General features: G+C 34.0%; 1 protein-coding gene across 1 annotated transcript in view; it reads right to left on the bottom strand.

Moving 5' to 3' along the window:
- DCDC1 (doublecortin domain containing 1) overlaps positions 1 to 25,974 on the bottom strand; it is a gene marked incomplete at its 5' end in the record, with an annotated part of 513,039 nt that overhangs the window by 469,051 nt on the left and 18,014 nt on the right. Inside the window, 3 exon segments of the mRNA XM_079105478.1 lie at positions 4,998 to 5,203; positions 24,410 to 24,572; positions 25,073 to 25,229. Of these exon segments, the coding sequence (XP_078961604.1) occupies positions 4,998 to 5,203; positions 24,410 to 24,572; positions 25,073 to 25,229 (526 nt within the window).

Raw genomic sequence — 25,974 nt, 5'->3', positions numbered from 1 at the left:
GTGATAGGGAGTGAATATTGGAATTACTTTTATTTAAAAAACAACATTATCAATAATTTTTAAAAATTAACATAGCTTTCTATTTCCTAAAAAAGAAAAATAGGAGAAATGATAATTAAGTTGTAAATGATTTAGCAGAAAGAATTAAAAATTAAGCTAGCAGAAGTAAGTTTGACTTGTATAGTTGAACCCAGAAAGACTCAGAAACTCGAAATATTGGGTATTTCTAAAGGTGGGGCTGAAAACAGGTTGACTATTTTTTATAAAAAGCAGTTAAACTCTCAAAACCCTTCCCTCATATCATCTGTTTAGGCAACTATACTTTTACCTTAGAAAAGAAAGAAAATTTGTTCTCTGGAGAGACTAATCCAGAGAAATTGGGAATCAGAGGCATCAGGCATTGCTGAAGTGTGTTTATTGAAAAGAAGGGAATTAAATCAAAGTCTATATGCAGAAAGGGTAACCCAACCTCCTTTTTCACCGGACTACCGAACTGTTCAAACTGACAAATTCTATGTGGTGAAACTGATTGACCCCAGAAAAATAACCTATAGATACTGACAATTAGGAATACCCTTATGTCAAGAAAAAAAACTTGTCAAGAATGGTCGATGAAACCCATCCCTCAGTAAGACACACCTATGCTCACAGAACTTTTTAAGCAGTTTTTCAGTTCGTTATTTAAATATTTATGGAGCATTAATTCATATTTAAAGAAAGTCTATAACACAAAAGACCACAAACAAAAAAATCCCAAAAGAAAAACCAAATACACAGACAAAACAAAGATTGTGTGGGAAATATTTAAAAATTCATTGAATCAAAAGTTAAGGATAATATTCCAGGTAATCTAACATAAAATTAGAAGTTCCATATATCAGAACAATAACAGTAGAAAATGATACTGTCAAAGAAATAATTCAACAAACTTCTCAAAAGAGAAAGATGAGACTTTTTGGCTGAAGAGACACCTGATTATCCAGCACATCTAGGAAAAACTTTTGTGCATTGTCATAAGGAGAAGATTCTAAATGTTTTCATTCTTTGTGTCATCCATAAAGGATAAGAAATCAGTTTGGTATCAGACTGGCTCAATAGCAAAACTGGAAACAACAAGGAGTAGAATAGTTCCTCCAATATTTGGAGGGGGAAAAAAGTATTTCCCAAGATCTCAAAATTTTGACCTCTTTAACTCATTCTTGGGCAAATGAAGATAGAAGAAAACTAAGGAACCAAAAAGGAGGATTCCAACAGAGGGGAAGGGAAACAATATTCCCCAGCCTGATGGTGGGAGAGATCCCAGGACAGAGTCCATAAAGAACAACCAGTTCAAACTGGAGCAAGAGGATAATGGCCATTTTCATTGTTTCATTATCTTTTTCATAATTTATTCGCCAGTATAATTTCATGTCATTAGTGACAGTACATAGAAGACAAAGTAAAAAGGAAATAAGTAAGATACGATTATTAACTACTGAAAAAAAGTAAACATTTTTATAAAGATGATGCTGTCCTGAATAATATCTACCACTTCTTTAACAATGAATCCAAAAGAAATGGTGGAGAAAAAAAAAAAAAAACTTAGTCAACTTGATGCTAACTTTAAAAACTCAGATATCTGTAGCTTTTCATTTCAGATTAACTTGGTATCTTATACCTACATTTTTTTCTTTATACCTTTTGTCAGTCCAAGAATATATACATTTAATCTATACCCTATAGAAGCAAATGCTGTGTGATTACTAAAACTACAGCAAATATTTCTAAAACTATTAGATTTGAGTTCCAAATCCCAGAATTTATTGAAGAAATTTATCATGTTGGTCCTTATTTCAGGCTTTTTAATTACTTAAACTCTTGAAATAATTAAATGGATTTTCTTTTGATATCCCATCTATGATTAAAATATAGTCATTTCCACTGGCTACATTCTGAGCTCAAAGAGGACTTTCTACTTTAACTACCTTACTTTACCAGTCATTCTCCTCAATTCTCTCCTCATCCCACTGTTATAACCTTTACCATATTAGATTCCTTTCCATTCTACTTCACTTTTATAACACTTAGTAAAAATCTAAACATAGCTAGCGTTCCTAATATGATGAAAGAGAAAATAATTGATGTTTTCCTTATGACAATGCCACATTATCTTTTTTGTGACTTTATTTTTTTATTTTATTTTTAAATTTGTTCTAGGTAGTTATACATGACAGTAGAAGTCATTTTGACACACTGTACACAAATGGAGCACAACTTCTCCTTCCTCTGGCTGAACATGGTGCAGAATCACAATGGTAGTGTAGTCATACATGTATATGGGGTAATAATGTCCACTCATTCTACTGTCCTTCCCATCCCCATATTCCCTCACCTCCCCTCAATCCCTCTGCACAATCCAAAGTTCACCTTATCTCTTTTACTTACATGTTATTTAGTCTATAAATAGGACATTATCCTGTGATTATAAAAAAACTTTCAAAGTTTAAAATTTATTTACACAATAATTATCTAGCCTTATTTTTCACTTCTCAAAAGTTCTTACTGACACATTTTATTGTTTCCTCTCCTTTACTTCACTCTTAAAAGTGATATTTAGGTAAGTATCTACATGATTATTACTGAAGCATATCCAATCATGAGTTTTATGAATTGTAAAAGTTCTAATTTTTAACATTTTTATTGTTTCTTTTCAGTTATACATAACAATAAGATTCATTTTGATATAATTTAAATAGCATGGAATATAATTTGCTCAAATTCAGTTCCCAGTATTTCTCTCTTCCCTCCCTTCCTCCCTCTCCCTGTTCCCTCTCTCTACTGATTCTTCTGCTATTTAGTTTTAGATTTTTTTTTTCTTTTTGGTTAGTGTCTTGTGGATATATATGCTAACTTTCCTTTGTACACGCTAACATGTATATGTCCATGCTAACTTTCCTTTGTATGAATATACCACAGTGGAAGTTCTGTAAAGTCTACAAATTGTGAGGAAAAGAAGGAGCTGAAGACTCCCTTGATCATACAATATCCAGTTTTAAATAATGCTCTCTAGAGACAAAAAAAAAAAAAAAAAACCAAAATAAAAACAATAACAACAAAAAAAGCAGTGACATTTTTATTTATATTCAACCTTTCATATAAGAACATGTAATCCATAAGTGACTATTATCCCATTTTACCACCACGGCATAGAATTATATAGATTGAACTGAACTCAGAGGTTTTCTAACCTAGCATCTATATTCAAGAATGATTGCATTTTAACAATCCAAGAGCTATATCCTTCTTTATTTTTCAAAATCTCCAGGGAAGATTTTGCAACATGCCTTAGCAATTTTATCTGATGTACAATATCCCTTGTTTTACTTATAATTCAAATCTGCAGATAATAAGGTGATAAAACCCAAGTTTCCCAGATTCTTGGTCAAGGCCCTCAAGTGGCTATAGTTTTAAAACAACCACAAAAATAATTACATGAAGAAATAGTTATTTTGATTAAAAATTTCAATCTCTAGTCAATTAATCACTTATTTCAAGCAAAATTTCAATTCAAAATAGTCAGGTATTACAAAACACACTGAACTGGAGTTCATAATAGTTGTCTCCTTTTAGTAAGTAAAATAATTTCTATTTGATATGTATCTATGAGTCCTAAAGTTAAGAATAGAGAGGCTGGGGCTGTAGCTCAGTGGCAGAGTGCTTGTCTAGCACATGTGAGGCACTGGGTTCGATCCTTAGCACCACAGAAAAACAAAAGGAAGGCATTCTGCCCATCTACAACTACAAAAAGGTTTTTAAAAAGAATTTTTTAAAAAGGTAAGAATAGAAAACATTTACTGGGAACGTTCTGAGTGCCAGGCATTGCACTCAATGCACAATATCACATTGAATTCTAACAGATATTCTAAGTAGAGATTTCTATTTGAAGAAATTGAGGCTCTCAGGGAAGGTAAATTGTTCAAAGTCTCATAGCTAGTGAGTGGAAAAGCCAGGTTCCAACCTAGACTGTTTAGCTGTGTTTTACTGTCTCCCATACTTTTTCATAATTTTTAATGTTTGTTTTAGTTATATATATATTAGGATTCATTTTTACCTTGTTACAAAAGCATGGAATATAATTTGTTCTAATTCAGTCCCCAATACTTTCACTTTCTCTCCTCTCCTCTTTCCCCCAGTTTCCTTCTCTTTACTGATCTTTCTGCTATTTTTTAGACCTTTTTTAAAATTAGTGTCTTGTGGATGTACATGATGGTGAGATTCACTGTGATATATTCATATATGTACATAGGAAAGTTAGATCAGATTCATTTTACTGCCTTTTCCTATCATACATTCTTAATAAATTTGTTACTATATTATTATTAGACTGCTTTAAGATTGGTTGAAACATCTATAAGAAGCTATATTTTTTTCAAATTCCTATTAGTTCCTCTGTATTTTTTTAAAATCAAAGATGATCTGAGAAGTATAAGTAGTTTCTTAAAAAATGGGAATTTCTATGATAAGTAATACTACAAATTTCAGTTTTTTAAGTTTCGTTGATATACAATATTTCTTAGGATTGTTCAGATTTATTTTTTAAATTTAATTTTAGTTATTTCAGACTTTGCTCATTCTTCTAAGGAGCAAGGCCACTTTTAGATCTTATTCTAAATGAAAAGAGGCATATTTGAGATTTGAAGCTAGGTTACAATGACTTAATTCTAAATATCTTCTAAAATATTGAATCAACTAGAAAGTTCCTCCTGGTGTAAACATAACTTTTACCAGGTTAATGGCCAACTATATTAATCAAATAAGTATCTTTGCTTAACTAAAGTAATTCATGCTGTTAGGGCAGTAAGTACACTTTCAACCAGGTGAATATATGTAATGCCTTCCTTGATATTTCAATTTATTAGTTGATATTGCTATTTAGAAGGAAAAAAAAAACCCCACATTTTTAAAGCCATAAAATCTTTGAAATTTGATTCATATTTCAATATTTAGTACAAAATTACCTTTTTCATTGTTTCCTTTCCCACTGTAATCTCATGCCCATCCTGTCCCATGCCATTCTTAAAGAACAGAATTCGGACTGAGGTCTTCTCAGTAAGTTTCTTCATTCTACTAGAAAGAACAGGCTTGGTTTTCCGTCTTTTGACATCAGTAGGAAGCATCAGCCCATTCATTGTCCAAGTTATTTTCTTCATTAACAACAGATGGTCTAGAAGATAATTTTTTTTAAAAGGCAAGTCAATATTTGGCTTCAGAATTAAAAATGGACACATCATGCTTCCCTCCCCCCTATTACCTATATCATACACACTGGCCAGTCTCCATTTAGATGCTGGTTTTCTGAAATGCTACCACCAGCTTCCCACTAACCGTGACATAAGCTGTAGCAAGCTGTCTGCTCTGATAGCTTGCATAAATCATCATTTCTGAAGGGAACAGATGTTCAGGGTATGAAAGAGTAATACCACAATTTAGTCCTAATTAAAATTCACCTTAGCATGCCTCTATCACAGATCAGATGCACCCAGCTGAAAGGGACCACTGAAAGGGTCCAATCCCCTTTGCTTACTATAAAACAACATAGATCCTGAACTTTGTGGTGGGAAAGCACCTTTTTCTCTTTAATGTGATTTCTTATCCATGGTGCTTTAAAGATGATGACCTCCAAATACTAACCTTACCATAATTCTTCCCCTATAACTAGAATGAAGGTGCCTTCTAGGACATATTGGTGAGAAATTCAAACCATTTCACTGAAAATGAAAAAGAGTTTTTCATTAACAGTTTACATTGACCTATACATTTTCAAAGATGTGTGCAGGAATTTAAGTTTCAAAACTCCCACTAATATTAATGGGAATGCAACTAAATTACTATGTATGGTTTTGAAAATAAAAGGGTAAGAACAGGAGTGTGATATACTGCACACTAAGCTATTGTCAGCATTCCTTTCTTTTCAAGATGTTTCATTTCATAAATAAATAATTTGCTCCTGAGCTACTTATTTTATTTGTGCATTCACTTTATTTTAGATCATATGCCTTTTCACATAAATTACAAAAACACAACCATCCCTCCCTCATCTGCTCTTTTTGTCCTAATGAGAGAATTGTAATTTTATTTACACAAAACTGAAAATAGCTGCATTTACTTGTTTGTCCAAATTTCCAAATAACCCTTCTCTGTTAGCACTTTCCTTGAATGAAGCATGATCTCTCTGACCTAGAAAAGGCAATTTAGATAAAATCTGCTGTTATTGATGTAAAACACATGCTAGTGGTTGCTAATAACCTTCAAGTCTCAGAGTGGTTATATTTAAAATGTTTTTAAAATCCTCTGTGCTACCATACCCTCACACCCTCAGACAGTCAGACACACACACACACAGTGAGCAGAAATATAAGCAAACTTGCAGAGTAAATTAAAATTAGATTAGAAGATTATATATGTGATTAGCCTTCAAATAGAAAAAAATTAGCATAGTTATATGTTTTTCATTTTGTAATCTGAAATTGATAGGAAGTGAGTTAGATAAATGATCTAGAAGTTAATGGGTTCATATATTTCCAAAGAAATTGAAAACAGGTACTCAATTAAATATGTGTACATGCAAGTTCAGAGGAGCACTATTCACAATAGCCAAAAGATAGATACCAAATGCTTATCCATGGATGAAAGCATACACAAATTAATATATATATATATATACACACACACAAATATATACATATATACACACACATATATATAAAGAAGTATTATTCAGCCATAAAAAGCAAAACACTGATACATTCTGCAAAGTAGATGAACCTTGAAAACATACTAAATGAAGAAGCCAGACATAAAAATAACATATTGCAGATTCCACGTGTATGAAATATTCAGAACAGGTAAACCCATAGAAACAGAACATAAACTGAGGGTTGCCTGGGACTGAGAGGAGAGGGGAATGGGAAAAACTTAACGGGAAAGGGGTTTTATTTTGGATTAATGGAAATGTTCTAGAACTAAACTGTGAAAGTACTAAATGTTATTGTTCACTCTAAAATTATTAATTTTATGTTATGTGAATTTTACTTCAATAAATAAATAGAGTATGAAAAGAAGATGGTATAATAGTACCTCTCAGAAAAATTTTTAAAATATCACTGGAAAAAAAAAAAGCTAATGAATTCTTGTAGTTTAATGGGAGTTTACCTACCATCTGGATGCTTCCAGATGCTCTGCAAAGCAGAAAAGTATAAACTCTACATTCAAAGAGCTGGGATTTCAATCCCAGTTCTTTCTGGTCACCCTAGATGAGTTATACATCCCTGAATCTCAGATTTCTCCTCTATCAAGTATCTAATGGGCATTATTCCACTACTGATGAAGATTAAATATCTTGTATATAAAAGCACATAACACACTGAAGTCACTCCATTAGGTTAGCTTCTTCCCTTTCCTTCTGGAATCCTGTTGCAGGGTCCAACAAGGAAAACAAGAACCCACTGAGTATCTGGGCAGAGGGAACTACAGGGTGCTGGTTACATAAGTGAAGAAAAAGGCTGAGAAGCAATCAAATGACAGTGAGCCAAGCCAGAGATTAACAATACCATGAAACCACTCCCATGAAGGCCACAGAGAAAAGGTATTATATCTGGATTTAGAGAACCTTACTTAAGGGGTTTCTCTTCAATTACTTCAGCCAGGGGTCAGGATTAGGCTAAAGCAAATAAAGGGACAATAACTCATCATTCAAGGAGGTATGCTCATTACTCTCACACAACCCTATGAGTGAGTGAGTACCTCCTCAAATTTTGTCCACAGGTAGTTCATTCACTCGCACAGTCCTGGCACTATCTTTTCTATATGCAAGACTCCTTAAATTTCATTAGAAACAATACTGTAAGCCAGATCTATCTTATGTGATTTAATACCTATAACTCATTCAGTCCTCTCAATAACATTAGGATGTAGGTAATATCATTATCTTCATTTACAGGTAAGGAAACTAGGGGTTAAATAACTTGCCCACCATCTAGCAGTTGGTTATGTTGTAGAGCTTGGATATGAATTTTGTTCTAGAATCGTGCTCCTAATAACACTATCCTGCCTCTACCATATATTTTCTGCTATTATCTCAAATTTAATGTATACATGAAGACAAAATTTCACATCTTTCTGCACACGTTGACTCACCCTTCACAGTGCTCATTTCTGTTAATGTTTCCACTTCTTTCACTGTTATCCAGGGTGATCTTGAACACTCAATGCTTATTCACTTCTCTCAAACCAGTTACTTATTAATTCAATAACATTTATTGGAAGAGCACTCATCAAGGCAACAGGGTGACAGCTGTGAAGAGGACAGAGCTTCTTGGGACGAGACTGACAGTGAATGGCCTCTCTGAGGAGGTGGCATCTTAATAGAAAGGCCTGCATGATGAGAAGCTTGTTGTGAAAATCTAGGGGAAGAGTATTCCAGGCAGGGCAAAGACCAAGTGTAAAGACTCTAAGGTAAGAATGAGTTTGTCGTGCTTGAAAATGAAAACTAAAGTTCAGTCAGATAGAGAGTTGGTACACACAAAGCCAAAGAGGTAGAAAGGGGCCAGATTGTGCAGGTCAAGAAAAAGGGTTTTGATTTTATTCTGGACGTGATGGGAAGCCCTAAGATGGTTCTCAGCAGGATGCTATGAAGAAGAAACCATAGAAGAATGTAGTAGACACTGCCGGTGTCCTGTCAAGATTCCTCGTACCAGGTTAGTGCAACCAAACCCCAGCTGTAGAATCCTGACTGCTACCACTTCACAGCTACACCCTTCTCCTGACAACTGTCCTTGACTCAAAGAAACCTAGCTAGGAAATGCCTACAAGGTTATGGTCTTTTCCCTCCTACGTTGGCAGACACCCAAAGCTAATGACCGGGGACTAAAAGCAGTTCCTTTGCCTCAATGAGGACTCCTCTGTGGCCTCTTTCATACTTCAGACTGGGGCTAGACATTAGCTGAACACACGGCTTGTCTGCATGTCATCCTCTGCTCTGTATTCCTTCCTCGCTCGCAGTTTTCAACTGTGAGTATTCCCTCAATGGGTCTCCTAGACAGAAATCCCCATTTTAGTCCCTGCTTCTAGGGAACATGACCTGAGACAGAAAAAAGAAGGGATATCTAACTTTAAGGGAGTAATTACTAAAAGCATCATTCCTTTCCATTCCCAACTGGACCCACTTCATTTCTCTCTCAACCTCTTATCATCTATAAGAGTTTCTTAATTGTAGTTGCTTCTCCTCCATCACATTTGACATTCTATATTCTAATCACAGCTGAATTTTCACAAAATATCAATTTTTAAATTGCCTAAAGGGAAATATCTTAGAAATAGGTTTTGAAGTTTATCTACTAGTCAGCCAGCCAACTGGTCTGTCAGGTAATCAATATATAATGGCTGAGCCCATCCTATGTGTCATATTCTATAAAAGGAAAATGAAAAAAGACATGAAGTCCCTTTCCTTAAACTTATGTCAAAAAGAAGAGTTTACAATTTCATACCATCCAGACTTCCTGCTGGTATCTTAGAGCCCTCTTTTGCCTGTCAATTGATTCTTTATCCCTTGAGAATACAATGTTCATTTTTAACTCCCACCTATTCAGACTCAGGTCATTCTCAAGATCCAGTTTAAAATTTTCCCTTTTTGCTCCAGCACACAAAGACCTGTCATCTCTTTGAACCCTAAGAGCACTTGGAGCCTGTGCCACTCACCCACACATTCGTTCATTCAATAATGTTGAAAACCTACAATATGTCAGGCTCTGTGCTAGGTACTAAGGAAAGAACATAAGCCACATGGAGTTACTAAATGTTTTATAAGTACATATCCTAGTTAATGTTTTATAAGTAAATATCTATTTCTGTTTCTATATTTAAACCCTTAAAAGATAAGAATCAAGTCTTATATTTCTTGTTACTTTTCACCAGGGTATAGAACACTACACATGGTTTAGGACTAGATGTCACCTTTTCCTGTGTATTTAAATGACTCATTGATAGAAATTTGCTTTTATGCCATTTTTCATAAACATAGTAATTATGTAACATAAACTTTATTGCCTCTAAGTATATATATATATCTGCCACTTTTATTCCCCACCTATACCCAGTATGAACTTAAATATGATTAATTTACCACCTTGATGCTCACTGATGCTCCTGAATGGCAGAGAATTTCCTTAGGAAAAGCATAAAACTTGCCTAGGAGAGCTTCTTTTTTTTTTTTTTTTTTTGGGTGCTGGGGATCGAACCCAGGGCCTTGTGCTTACAAGGCAAGCACTCTACTGACTGAGCTATCTCCCCAGCCCCCAAGAGCTTCTTGACAAACAAAAGCCTAAAAGGAAATGGAAATAACCAGGAAGAGCTCAAATTCTTACACATGCCTCAAAGCTCAAGTTAGGGGTCATCTCTTCCAAGAAAATTTTTCCAACTTGGATACTCTCCTCTCTGCACTTTGTGTAGACCTCTACCATTGAACTTAACCACATTGAACATACAATTGTGTGCTTACTAGGATAAACACACAAAACAATGCTTACCTGAAGCATGAAGTAGGTGCTCAGAAAGTACTTGAATAAATTAATGCGTAAGGCTACCATTTCATTCAATAAATATATTCCAATAAAAGTAATAGTCATAATTTTAACATCTAAAGACACCTTCCTTATTTAAAAAATAGTCTAAAATAGGAAAGATCACATTTCTGAAGTTCCAAATAGGCTTTCTTAAAGAACTCTAGATGGGTATAGGAAAATCATATAATAAAGTAAAATTTGAAAAAAAAATTATAACACAAATTATATCTAGTTTTTTAATGGTATTTCAACTTTCCAGATCTCTTTTGATATTGATAAAAATTGAAAAACTATTGGCAATTTATATAATTTTTATAGAACTAAAGATTCTTAAAGCAGACTAATAAAATATTACTAATAATGGCTAAAATGCATTTACAATTTAGGAGATAGGCAGCATAGCTTACTAGTCAAGAGCAGATGCTCTGAAGCCAGATCCCCTGAATCTAAATCTTGACTTTGCCTCTTACCAGCTCTGAAACTTTGAAAATATCAACCTTATTTATTTATTTTTTGTAGTGCTGGGGATTGAACCCAGGGCCATGTGTATGCGAGGCAAGCACTCTACCAATCAAGCTATATCCCCAGCCCTCATTTTGGTTTTCTTATCAGAGAAATGGGAACAATAAGAACAATCCCCTTATTTGTTATATGAATGAAAGTAGTTTCCACAGATAAAACACTTATGGGTAAATAAAAATACTAGATATTAGTTGTGCTATTATTATCTTCATGATATTCATTAAGCACTTATTGGAAGTACTGTGTTAATTGCTTTAAACACACTAATCCATTGTGTTCTCACAACCTTGGGAAGCAGGTAATATTGACATCTCAATTTTATTGATGAAGGAAATGAGCCTTGGGAAAATTAAGGGACTAGATCTGTATCATCTATAGATTAAGTGGATCAGAGATGAGACCCAGACCCAAATGGCTCCAGAGCCTACTTTCTTAACTATGACCTTGTACAGTTCCTCAAGTGCCTACAATTTACCCCAAGTAACAGAAGAATTCCCCTAATTTAAAACAAGTGCATTTCCCATATGTCTTAACAATTCCCCACATTCCATATAATGGCACCTCAGTGCTATCTAAAAAGTAACTGTCATTATTAAGTACCTATATTTTGATCAAAAGATCTTTATGACAAAATACCGTAACTGTTTACAGATTCTAGTATCTCCACTCAGAACGATCCAATGCAGTACAGTTAGGTTTCTCAAACTCAGCAAGCACTGACATCTCTATGTTCCATGCTGTGGGGGTGTCCTGTGCATCAAGAAATATTGAGCAACATTCCTTGCCTCTTTCCACTAAATGTCCAATAAATGCCCAATGGCGCCTTTCCAGCTGGGGCAACCAAAAATGTCTCTAGACATTGACACCTGTCCCCTGAGTTAAAATTATGTCTACTTGAGAATGATTGAAATATTGAGATAATCCCCTTTCACAGAGGAGCAGGCAGCTGTGTATAAACTATCACACATACCATTCTCTTTCCTGACTTCAAACTTTACTAATGCCTTTTCCCCTCCCTCTTTGCTGTGCCATCTCCCTTCCTTCTCAGTGCCACCTCCTACAGGAAGTTTTCTTTGGTCTATCCCTCTTCAGGTTTCCCAGCTTCATCTATGTGCCACTCATTTTATTGAACTTCTCTGCTTTTATGTGTATGTTCCCATTAGACTATGAGCATTTCAAGGACTGCAATGTGTTTTCATATTTGTACCTCAGTTTCTGGTACACTGCAAACAAGTATGCTTGTTGGATATTGAATAAAGTTAAAAATGTCAATCATTCATTTTCAACATAAGCATTTGTTCCCTGTTGCATAGAGAACATCAAACATAGTACTTGGGACACAGAAATGCTCAACAAATAGTTGTAGAATATATGTCAAATATATCAAATCAGAGTGTGAATACTATTAAATAGTTATTAAATTGATTTAAAGCAATATTTTCATTAGGTAGATATTAATGTGATTCCTGTTTTCTCTGTGTTTGGGAAAATATTGCATTTCTATACCCATGATTAGTTAGCTATTTCATTATTATGTCCCTAATTGAATTCACTAGGAAATGAGAATGTATGTCATAGAGAATAACTCAGTAAGAAGCAGCAAAAAATTCTACAACTTAGTGCATACTATGGATTAGCTTCAGCACTGTAAAACTTTGAGGTTGAAAGAAACTTTAAAACTTACTGACTTAGGGCTGGGGATATAGCTCAGTTGGTAGAGTGCTTGCCTCGCAAGCACAAGACCCTGGGTTCTATCCCCAGTACTGCAAAAAAAAAAAAAAAAAAAAAAAAAAAAAAAAAATTGACTTAACCACTTATTTCATTCACCCAATTATTCATTCAGCAAATAGATTCTGGAGATTAGTGCTCTATCTGAAGTAAGATTGGCAAAGATTTTCTCCCACTCTGTAGGCTCTCTCTTCGCATTGCTGATAGTTTCCTTTGCTGAGAAAAAGCTTTTTAGTTTGAATTTATCCCAGTTATTGATTCTTGCTTTTATTTCTTGTGCTATGGGAATCCTGTTGAGGAAGTCTGGTCCTAAGCTGACGTGTTGAAGATCTGGACCTACTTTTTCTTCTATAATCTGCAAGGTCTCTGGTCTGATTCCCAGGTCCTTAATCCATTTTGAGTTTAGTTTCGTGCATGGTGAGAGATATGGGTTTAGTTTGATTCTGTTGCATATGGATTTCCAATTCTCCCAGCACCATTTGTTGAAGAGGCTATCTTTTCTCCATTGCATATTTTTGGCCCCTTTGTCTAGTATAAGAAAATTGTATTTATTTGGGTTTGTGTTCGTGTCCTCTGTTCTGTACCATTGATCTACCTTTCTATTTTGGTACCAATACCATGCCGTTTTTGTTACTATTGCTTTGTAGTAGAGTTGAAGATCTGGTATTGTGATACCCCCTGCTTCGCTCTTTCTACTGAGGATTGCTTTAGCTATTTTGGGTTTCTTATTCTTCCAGATGAATTTCATAATTGCTTGCTCTATTTCTGTAAGGTACATCATTGGGATTTTAATTGGAATTGCATTGAATCTGTATAGCACTTTAGGTAGTATGGCCATTTTGACAATATTAATTCTTCCTATCCAAGAACATGGGAGATCTTTCCATCTTCTAAGGTTTTCTTCAATTTCTTTCTTTAGTGTTCTGTAGTTCTCATTGTAGAGGTCTTTCACCTCTTTTGTGAGATTGATTCCCAAGTATTTTATTTTTTTCAAGGCTATTGTGAATGGGGTAGTTTTCCTAATTATTCTTTCCAAAGATTCATCACTAATGTATAAAAATGCATTAGATTTATGTGCATTGATCTTATATCCCACTACTTTACTGAATTCACTTATGAGTTCTAAAAGTTTTCTGGTGGAATTTCCTGGTTCCTCTAAGTATATAGTCATATCATCAGCAAATAGGGATAGTTTGAGTTCTTCTTTTCCTATTCGTATCCCTTTAATTTCTTTGGTCTGTCTAATTGCTCTGGCTAGAGTTTCAAGGATGATATTGAATAGAAGTGGTGAAAGAGGGCATCCCTGCCTTGTTCCAGTTTTTAGGGGGAATGCTTTCAGTTTTTCACCATTTAGAATGATATTAGCCATGGGCTTAGCATAAATGGCCTTTACAATGTTAAGGAATGTTCCCACTATCCCTATTTTTTCTAGTGTTTTGAGCATGAAGGGGTGCTGTATTTTATCAAATGCTTTTTCTGCATCTATTGAAATAATCATGTGATTCTTGACTTTAAGTCTATTGATATGGTGAATTACATTTATTGATTTCCTGATGTTGAACCACCCTTGCATCCCCAGCAAATATATATTGAACATTTCACACATGCTCCCTATTGACACTGCACACATAAAACCTCAATGAGTTCTTGGTATGTTTGGGAATAGAGAGGTACACACATGGATTTGAGGGAACATGAATTAAGGACACTACCACGACTTAAACTTGTCAAGAAAGGCTTCCCTGAAGAAGGTCATGTGGCAGGATTTGAAGCAAACATGGACTAAGCAACAAATGGCAAGTATAATCTCAGAGGAGAAAACAGTGCATGTGAAGACTGCGTCATACAAAATCATGACGGGCTATTGTGAGGCAGAGATAGAGCAAGGAGGATAAGAAGTAACCAGATCTGTACTTGTGCAAAACACTGAGAGGCATGACACCTCCCCAAAGCAGGCCATTGTATCTTTTGGACAGACGGGGAAAATCTTCCTTACATTAAGACAAAATTCATTTCCTTGTACAATAAAGCTATTGGGATAAGTAAGGAAAAAGAAAGCTCTGCAGAAACATTTCTCAAAATATGGGCCTGGATCTCCTATATAGGGAGCAGCTGAAGATCCAGGGAACCCTTCTATTTAGAGCATGAGGTGACATATGATGACTTCATGTTAAGAAATGTGATTGGAAATCTGATGGCCTGTCCAGAGCAAGAAGGAAAAAAGAGAATCAGACCTTATTAGCATGGAAAACCTGAGGATGCTCAACAAAGATAGACTAGGTTTTAGCCCTGATGAAGAAGACGATAATCTCAGAGGCTGGGAATGGGTAGAGTGAGTAGTAAGAAAAAAGTGAGGGGACCATAGGGCATGTGGGGCAAGGAGCCAAGCTGAGTACTAAAACAAGAACCTTAATCCCATCCAAATCCATTTTGAACTTCTAGGAAAAATGCTAGCCATCGTCAATAAATGCTTTCAACAGTTGTCTTTTATTACTTTCTCAAATTCAAAAATCCAAATTCAGCTACCAGGACTGAGACTATCTGTACCTTTGTAAGAATTAGAAAACAGCTACCTCCCATCTCTCTACTTTTCCCCCAACCATCTCCTTGCCGGAATTAGAAAAGAGTGAGCCTGGTCTCACAGATCCCTTGGCAGTGAGAAGTGACCTTCCCTATGGTCATGCATCTCCTCTTTCTTATTTCCTTATTGTCAATAACAGTTAGTAAGAACCTATCTATATAAGGTACTATAAGAAATACTAAGAAAAGTGTTCAATGAATCTGAGAGTCCTTTTCTATTCCCACCTATCACCCCACAAAAACAAAAAAGAAAAAGAAAGGAAGGAAGGAAAGATGGAAGGGGAGAGAATGGTTAAAATAGGGCATTCCTGAAAGGATATGGGAAAGCTCAAAACCTGAGGTCCTCAGATTCTATATGTCCCTTGGCAATCATTTATCCACTTCTGACCATAGTCTGTCCTTTATAACATAACGACTCTCTATAATGCAATTACTTTTGGGCTAGTACACCCTAATTTTCTGCCAAATGGGGACATTAACATCTCTACATATGAGTTTTGGGCAGGGGAAGTTTAATATGTTCCTCCTAAATGTCTACTCACTCTGTGCAGTCATGGAAGCTCTTCTAAAGAGGTCTTTTCCATTCCCTTCTACTAACACCTTGTTGGGATATAAATGGTTCACCATGATCTATTTCATTTGGTCCTTCACATATCCACTGAAAAATGTTGTACATCTACCTAGTAAGTGCCAAGCCCTGTGCCAGAAAATGGTGCCAAATAAGGCAGCCATGGTTTCTACCCTAAGCAAACTTGATCTGGGGCAATGACAGACATTTCATCAGTAATTATAAATATGATTACAAATATGGCAATTGTAAAAAGGGGCTTGAGAAAGCCATAGGAATATATTCTTCCTAGAGAGAGCTTCCGCAGAGAACAGGAACAAATAAATTGCCTTCCCAAGCATGAATCTCAACAGCAGAACATTAAAGTTCCTCTATGGACAGTTCTTGATTCTCCACCTTAACAGTACTCTCAGCAATGTTTCTGTCCTACACACCCAAATCCAAAGAAGGGTCCCTCTTCTCACATTATTATTTATCTACCCCTCTAAATTTGCTAGCCACACCTCATGGCCTCCAAAGCATCCATGACCAGAACTGTCTCAGTCTTTTTTCTTCAGGCACTTCTCCCTAGAAACTTAAGATGCCACTGGGTAAAGATGAAAGTGGTGGCTGGACTTTTCTGAAGTTTAAAAGGTTAGCATAATCTTGGATAATGCTTCCCCCGAAGGGTCCCAGTGTATGATCGTTCATACTCTTATTCTCTCTAAAGCACTCACAGAATGCTATGCCCCAACTATGAATTATTTTTCATTTTGAAGAATCCACATTTTCTTTTTGTGGTTTTATTTTTAACCAAATAGAGAAAAAGATAAGCACTTTCTAGTCTGCTTCTGTGTTAAAAAGTCTATCTACAATATAATTACATTCCCTCAGTTTAATTCAAAAACAAAAAGCCAATGAATGTCATAAAATTAAATAAATCTAGGCATTCTCCACATTATAATTTTCAATTTTGTGTACCAGGCAAAAAGAACCCTACCTTGTTCTACCACTAAAATAAAAGCAGCAAACTTGCAACTTCAAATTCATGAGCTTATTAAAAATCTTCTTAGCTTTAAAAATTCATTCTCTTGTAGTTGGGCAATAAACTTGAAAACACACTCATGTTCTGACTGCCAACTAGGTATAGATAATGACATTAAATATGAACAAGCACATCATTTCATGGGTGCAAGATGAGTTTATAAAATATAAATGCTCTGACAGTAAGAAAACATACTGCTATATTCAATTATATCATCTGCCTAAAATACAATTGCTTCTATGTTTGGTAAATAGATTAAATCCAGGTCACATTCCTGCATTCAATTGAGTTTCTAGTCACTCCCTTTTCTCTAAATACTTACGCTCTTTGTTTCTGCATGTTCTTAAGTGTCATCATGTATTGCTATAGGCATGATGGCTATATTTAACTAATAATGACAGTGGTTGTCATTAGATTTTAACTCAGTAACACTAGTCTGACATATCATTTGAAGTATGTCTTCAATTTAAATTTGATTAAAATTACAAACATCCCATCTATTGTGCCAATCAAAATGTTGTCACCCTTTCCCTGAACTTTTCTATGAACTTTGTTTAAATAAGTTATGGCAGCTGGAAGTTAAGGCTAGCCCTGGGTCATGAACATATTTTAAAATACAACTCTTGGAATAGAGTAGAGTAAGACTATTTGGGGCTCTTTTTACAAAAAGACTTGATCTTTACCTAAACCTCAGATAGCAAGAATTCAAAGCCTCTAACTCAGATTTCCATACCAATCTATACCCACCACAGCTCAGTAGGGATTTTAATTTGATTGAATATGTTTCAAAATCTCAGACCTGGCAAATATCTTTGGTAGTAAAATCAGGTTCTTATGAAACCTGTATGAAAAACTTGTGGACACATGCCTAGAAAAGGATGGAGCAAAAGAGCGTAAATATAGACCAGGTAGACAGATGATATTTTTAACACCTATTATGTGTCAGATTTTTACCCTTATCATCTTAGCTACTCCTCATAGCAACGCTGTGAGGTATATACAATTATGCTTGATTTATGGATGAGGAAACTCAGGTTTAAAGAGATTAGTGATTTGCCCAGGTTTACACTGTAATTTGCTTTCCTGGCAATGATAAATAGAAACAAGATTTTTCTTGTATTCCTAAACACAAACAATTGTTCTCAGAAGGTATGAGTGAACACAGCTTCTGAGTGATAGACTTGAAATCTTAGTTATACTGTTTATAAAATGCTGGTCTTGCTTTTTAAATTTAGACTAGGGATTTAGATATTTAATCTTCAAATAATCTATCTTTATTAGAAAAATAAGATAGTATTCAATAATCCTTTAAGATATTATTACCTCTATTTTACACATAAGGGCAATAAAAGTGCAGGCCAGTTTGCCCAAGGTCATACAGTGGGGTGAGAATCTTGCAGGATCATCTGAATTCATGGCTAACATTCTTTCCACTAAACAAATAATGCATGTCTCACACTCTCCTAGAAGATGTCTGAAAGTTTAAAAAATGAACAGTGAGAAAGGCAAACTGCTCTGAAGAAGTAATTATCAAATGCATATATGAATTCAGTAACAAGCAGGGTAGGCAGTCAACTCTCTAAAAGTTTTAACTTAATGATTACTGTAAATGCCCGTTTCATTTTAAAAATCCCTCCTTTTGTTTCTAGAACATTTCTTCTTATTATACAATCTTTTTTATTTCCTTTATAACACATTGCCAATAATTATTTTGTTCTTTTTATGTTTATGTTCTTTATCTCATTCCACCTCTCTAGAATCTAATCTCCATGAGACCTCTTTCTTGTTCATACTATATCCTTAAAACATGAGAGCAGTGCCTTGAACATTGTAGGAACTCAATAAATATATGTTCACTTGATAAATGAATGAACAAATGTTCTCCCTTTAACTCAAAGGCTGTTCCTTCTGCCTCCTTAAACAGGGAATCACTGGTTTTGAGGGTGTTGTTTTCTTTTGTTTTTATTACATCCCATATATTCTCTCAGTTCTAGTCAGGGAGAAGGACTTTGTCCACTGTCATCCATGCAACAAACAACTTGAGATAAAAAGGACAATATTTATAAACCTTATGAATTAATATTCCAGTAAGAATTAACATTTATCAGAGTTCTTTGCAACTATAGCAGAAAGACATTAACCAAAATAACCAAAACCATTAAGGTCAATTGTGGTTTGATATCTAGAAACTTTGGGTTTCAAAAAAGTTCATGGTAACATCATATATATATAAAATGGTGTATATATCACACATCATATAATATCCTCAGGAAAGTAGCAGCCCAAAGTTAAACACATTAATTATTTTTTAACAATTTGTTATGGCAAATAAGATTCTACCACCAAAGGAGTTATTTTAAAAAGCGTTTAGACTTCTACAATCTTGAGTTCGAGAATTGCAGATAAGTGACTATGGATCTATAGCTCTAACTCAGGGATTATAAGGAGTAAACCTAACAAACTTAAAGCCATAACTGGGTACATGACATACAGAAACCATTGAACCATTCAAATTATCAGAATTATGTTGTTTGTAGGCATCTTTTTAAAATAAGTATATCTTTGTGTATGTATATAATTAATTCACTATTTCATGAATATCTTAAGAATTTAGGTCTTTCCCAATGATTTGATATTTGAAAGTAGGAGGGGAAGCTGCAAGCTATATGCAAATGCTTTAGGTTTCCCTACTGGCTAACGTCACCTTTGGTCTCCTACAATTGTCTTCAAATCCATATCTATAAACATTTATATAGTAAGGATACCATGTACACTAATTTATAGGTTTAAAACCTTTGGAACAGGGAAACACATGAAATACATACTTGTGACTTTACCTCTTCAAATAGAAGAATCCCTTTTCCTTCTTTATGATGCTAGTTTCTACTTTTGAGTATACACAGCCAAGTGAGACATAAAACGGACTAACAAAATCACCTAGTATAGGTTCTATTGAAATCAATAATAAAAAGGAATTTAGGAAAACCAGCCCAAACTCCTGTAGCTGCCTAAATTTGCTCCTGTATTTTGCCCTATAGGTAGGCATCATGAAGTTCGGTATTAGCTTTAGCAGGATAAAGCAACCATTGGTGCAGGCAACACTACAGCATTCTGTTTAAGATCCAGAAGAAGAAATAGCAAGGTATGGTGTGATATGAGTAGTGGGTCACTTCTTGACACTTGTGCTTTTAACACAATAATTAAAAACAACAACCTTAATAGATATATATAATGAAACAATATAATACATGAATCCATGTTCATTAAACTAATGCATTTTTTGAAAAACAAAATATGACAGAACATTTCATTATTGACGCAGGTATGAGAAAAAGTGTTATGCTGCTATTTAGAATGTGTCCTGTGTGTCATGGAATTGAAATATTTCCAAATCATCAATAATTAAAATGATGAGAATCCATCATTTCACTGACATTTACTTCTACATGAAAAGATGGCCTATTTTAAATATGCTCACACATATTCTTGTCAATCACAAGCTGTCACAGCAAATTATTTCATTTTGTAGATCACATGGCAACCAGCAGAAAATCTCAAGGTTTAAATTTAGATCTTAGGTGTAGAATCAAGAACTCCTTTCATGGATTTTTTTTTTTTTTTTCCTGTGACTACATCTTCACAATACAGTATTTAAAAGATGTAAAATCTTATTCATAATACTCAGTTTCACTTCTGGTTAAAAAACCTCAGAACTGAAATGAATCACTGTAACTTATAATTCTGAAAGCCAAATAGTAGAAGAGGATGTAAAGGAAAGAGGGGAAATATAAAACCAAAAAAATTTAAAGACAATAAGAACTACATGCAGTAAAATTCATTAGCTAATGAATTAGATCTAAACAAACCCTCCCCTCAATTTTAAGATAATCAATTAAACACTGGGCACAAACCATTCTTTATGCTTTATTTGCATTGCCAGTATCTCCTAGCAGTTATAAAGGGGCTGAACTTTTATAAACCATATGAATGTCATCCAAGAATTTTCACTGTGCCACCATTAAACAGAAGCTTCAGGAAACTGTAAATAAATCCTAAACCATGAAACTGAAGACTCTTCTTTGAAAATGAAAACTTTTGAAATGCCTTTTCTAACAATTCATTAACTACACCTTCCCAATTCCAGAATTACTAATAAATATCAGAGTCTTTAATTGCCAGAATTATAAAACCACAAAACATTTTCATCAACAGACTATATAAAATATTTCTATTTTCTGATTTTTTTCCATATACAATTCATGTTTATGATTAGGTCTTCAATTTCAAAATATAAGAATTACTCTAATTTTGCATTGCAACATGGAATGCTTCATGTCAGTCTTGACCTTATCCTGACCTCTAAATGAAAGCTTTGTGTTTCAAAGTATGTGATGAATAGCTCTCTGACTTTCTATTAAATACATTGCCTCTAGTTGTCAACAGTGATGCTGAAAAAGGACAGTAAAATAGTTAAAAAATCAGAGATGCTATGTTGGCTTTTTTTCCCTATCTTAGTAAATCTCTCATTATTTTCCAATAGCAGGCAATTTTCAATATTTATACTGATTTTCTAAATCATAGGGAAACCACTGAGGTATGGAAATACAATTGCTACAATATATATTGGTTTATTTGGCCTTCGTGTGACAATATTAAGGTAATCTTTCCTTTAAAGAATCCCTTTGATTTGCGCTGTCGGACAGTATTCTGTTTTAAGGATTTGTAACTTATTTACCCTAGAGTTTAAGTTCCTTAAAGGCCAGAACTTCTATGCCTATGCCAGGGTCAGACATAGTAAATACTCAATAAAAATGTTTACTGATTTAAATTTTTAATGAATTGAATTGAAATCAGAGGTAAAAGAATAACAATTAAAAGAAGAAATTGGCATAAGCCCCTTCTTTTCTTTGTATCTAATCTGGCTTATTACCTGGCACATAGTAGGCTCTAATAAATTGCTGCATGAATAAAAACAAGTAACTTGAAATACTGGCCAGATACTAACTCTAATGCTTTTTGGCTGATTTTATATAAAACATTCATGCTCATTTAGAAAGTTATATCAGCAATAGTAAGTCTTAATTTTCCCCTTTTTACCTTTAGCATATTAAATTTTCCAACTAATAATACCTCCTCTCCCTTTAAATGTATCTACCATCTTCAAAGTTATTCAAACATGCTTTATTTTTATGGTATGCTTTTGACAACAAGTTGACAAATTACTGATAAATCTATAAAACAAGATCAAAAGGTTATCTTAAATCTGATTTAGATGATATTAAAAAAGTATATGTGAAGATGTGGAAATATCACCCATATCAAGTTAAATATTCACATACATGCATATATGTGAAAGGTAATATGTGCCATATATATTTACATTTATATGTTTAATGTTTTGAGTGAAATCAAATATCAGTGTTTAGGCTTATCTATGAGATTAACTTAGATGAGTGACTTTTCCCCATTATACTTATCCTAAGTCTTTTTAATGGACATGTGATATGCTAGACTGTGTCCAAGCTCACCTACAATTTCTTTTCTCAAAAGACAAGACACATCTGCCACCTGCTCTACTCCGTGTCCCAGCAACAACTGTCGAGCAGCATAAAGATTGATTATCAGTCAAAAACCATTGCACAACACCAGATTTTGGTGGGTTAAGCTTGCTGATCCAGCAAGAGATGGTGTGAAATTTTCAGGAGTGTGTGCCAACATTTTGGTGCTAAAAGAACAGCAGTGCATGTCACAGTGAAACACAGCCAAAGATATGCAGACAAAGCAGAGAAGTTTTTGTCCTGGACTTGGCTTTTAAAAAGGATAAAAGAGAAACAAAAAGTAGGAGAAAATTAGTTCACACATTTTAAAATCACTGACAAAGTTTAGTCATGTGTGTGACATTATTATTTTGGGCATACATGTCCAGGAAATTTTCTTCTTAGCTTAGCTATAAATAATTTTTATGCATCTCTTCTACAATACATACCATTATCATTTGAAAGACAAGTAATAAAATGATCAAGAATCTTATTGAAGTAACCATTACATAAACTTCTGAATTTTTAAAAAAATCATAGGAATGTATTTACCCTTTAAGATTCATAATTCATAAACAAATGACTCAATGAATACAAAACAAAAGCAGCTATTTTTAAAAGTTAAAGCAAATGTATGGGTCTACATGATCACAAGGGGAATTTTTATTGAGTATTACAGCAACAAGTTTCTTTACAAAGACCAAATTATCTTGAACTTTCTACTGAATTCAAGAAATGACTTATTTTCTGATGATCAAGTATTATCAAAGAAATAGAAATCTTAACATTGTTTTATACAATAACATTAATACAAGAGGGATTTTCATCACCTCATCTATAATGAACTCCAAAATTACTTTTCTCCTACTTATGCAATTACTGCCTAGACTTGCCTTTGATTCACCAGCTTTATAGGAGCTGCAGAAAAATTACATCTAATACAGTATAAAAAGTGTAAGGGAGTACAGCAGTTAGAAACACTGAATTTTTATGGCAAAGTTCTTATTCTTTATGTTATTTAAATCCGATTATCATATACAGCACTTGATAACAAACTCTGGATACAAAATGCTTTGAAGAATATTCTTAGAGATACTGGGCCTTTTCTTTCTTCAAATGTATCCCTTCTGGTTGAAAAAACGTTTTAATTTTAGAAAATCCTCAAATTTCTGAAATGTTAAAAACAATGTACTTTTTAAAAAACCTGACCAGAAGATGTTTGAGATTATACATATGGAGGGATGTGTGTGTGTGTGTGTGTGTGTGTGTGTGTGTGTGTGTGTGCGCGCGCACGCACGCGCACACGCACACATGCAAGTGCATTTCAAGGTTTAAGAAAAAAAATCAAGTGCTGCATTTACCTTGGAAAAAAATTATTAGGAGAATCACAGGTACATAAGAATTACATGTTCATTACTGGCCGTATTTTCATAGTTATATATTGCCATCTGAAAAAAGACCAAGAGTATAAATTGCTAAATGATATTTGAAACTATTTTCTGAGAGAATAAATCTAATGAATTATGTCTGTTGAGTGTCACAAAAACTAAACAGTAAATTCAATAATCTCTGATTTAATTTATTATATTTTCACCATTTAACCTCCTGCAGGCTCCCTAATGTCTATTCAGATCTATATTAAATTAAGCACCAATGCTAATGAAGGGCAATAAACGTGGCTGTCAGTGGATTTTTCTTTCATTAAGCACATTATCCTCTTACTGAGCTGTAAATGCGTAAACATTAGTTTTGTTAAACCATGCAAAAAAGACGAGATGAAAATCATTTTTTAATTGCACCTCTTAAGCAATTTACTATGTATGGGGATAGAGGGGTTCCCCCCCACTTTTACCTTTAATTTTTTTGAATGGATCTGAAAAGGGCTCTCCTGTTGAAACATAAACATCAGCTTCATGGGGAATATCTTCAGATTCGAGGACTTCCTTGCCGTCTGCCAAGAACACTCGTCGTGCGGCCATGTTCAGATTCAGCTTGTCTGTGCACTCCTCCAGCAGCTAGAAGAAAACAAGAGGTAAGACAAAGTGATTCATGACAAAGAAAGTAACACATTTCCATAAAACAAAAGGTTCTAACAATCAAAACAGAAGCCCAATTGAGTCCCTTGCCAAGTTCAGTAACTCAGTCCATACAGTGCAGTTATTTTCTAGCAGCTAAAAATATGGAATTAAAAGGTAAATCAAAGCACCAAGAATATCTAATTATGATCTAATTTTGATCCTTAAATTTAAGATCTGTCATTTTAATAACTCTGCAAAATATGTCATTGTGTTTGTTTAATTAATCTGTTTAATTAATAACTACACTGTTTTATATCAATTTTTAAAAAGGAAAGGACTGAAATGCCTGTGAAATCTACACATATAAGCAATTTATAGGTTCAGATTCATAAAAAGAAAATCTTAATGCAGTTAAGTGTCATCTTTCTCATTTTTTTTAAATCATAAAGAGAGCAAGGGAGAAAATAAAGTGCTGAAAACTTTGGAACATTAGTTACCAAGGTGACGGTTGGAGCAGTAACTTTGGCAAAGACTGTTCTAGATCCATTTTTGTAAGCTGTTACTTTAATCACTCTTGGTTGAAGTTTGTATCTTTTAGACAATCTTTGCCAATTCTGAGTGGACTGAAATTTTAGAGAGGAGAACTTTAAAACTCTAAAGGAAAACAAAAAAAGAACACAAAAATTGGTGCATGTTAATTACTAAAATCTTTTAAGTAAAATTTACTATAAACATTTTAAAAAATACATAAGCTCTAAAGATTGTTCCTTGTATGTAAGTGTTCCCCAACAAAGCTTTTTATAGAATGAAATTGTCACTATTAGATATTCAAACATTTAAAATAGGATAGAGTGTCAAACTGGGTTACATAAAACACTTCATCTCAGAATAAATCATTTTTATCATTTTACTTATAAAATACTGTAACATTCCTTTAATATTGTGTATCTGAAAAATTAGATAGCTAGATCTGCCATGTAACAAGAACAAAAAATAGTAAGATGGTCTTAATGTCATGAAATAGTAAATGGCTAAGATTTTCTACAAGTTTTTGTGTTCATGAAAGTTCGTTGATTTTAAAAAAAAAAATTAAATTCAAATAGATTTTTATACTACTAAAACTTTAATACTACAATTAATTGAATTGCCTGCATTTCAAATTGTCTGGGAGCAATAAAATTTAAGATTTCTAAGTTTTATTTTCAGTTAAAACCAGTTTTGATCTTTATTATTTTCTTGGCAAAAGTAGAAAGGTGAAGTTAATTTGCAACACCACAGAGGCAAAGTCCACATCTTAAAAACTTTGGGTAAGTTAGAATCACAACATGCCCAAATATTCAAACACATAAAAGTAACGGGAGTATCAGTTTCTTTTTGTTTTTAACCAACATGTTCTGAT

This window comes from Sciurus vulgaris (genome assembly GCF_902686455.1).
Source record: "Sciurus vulgaris genome assembly, chromosome: 11".
NCBI lineage: Eukaryota > Metazoa > Chordata > Mammalia > Rodentia > Sciuridae > Sciurus > Sciurus vulgaris.
Note: the sequence above shows the minus strand (reverse complement) of the source record. Positions and strands in the feature narration are given on the sequence as shown.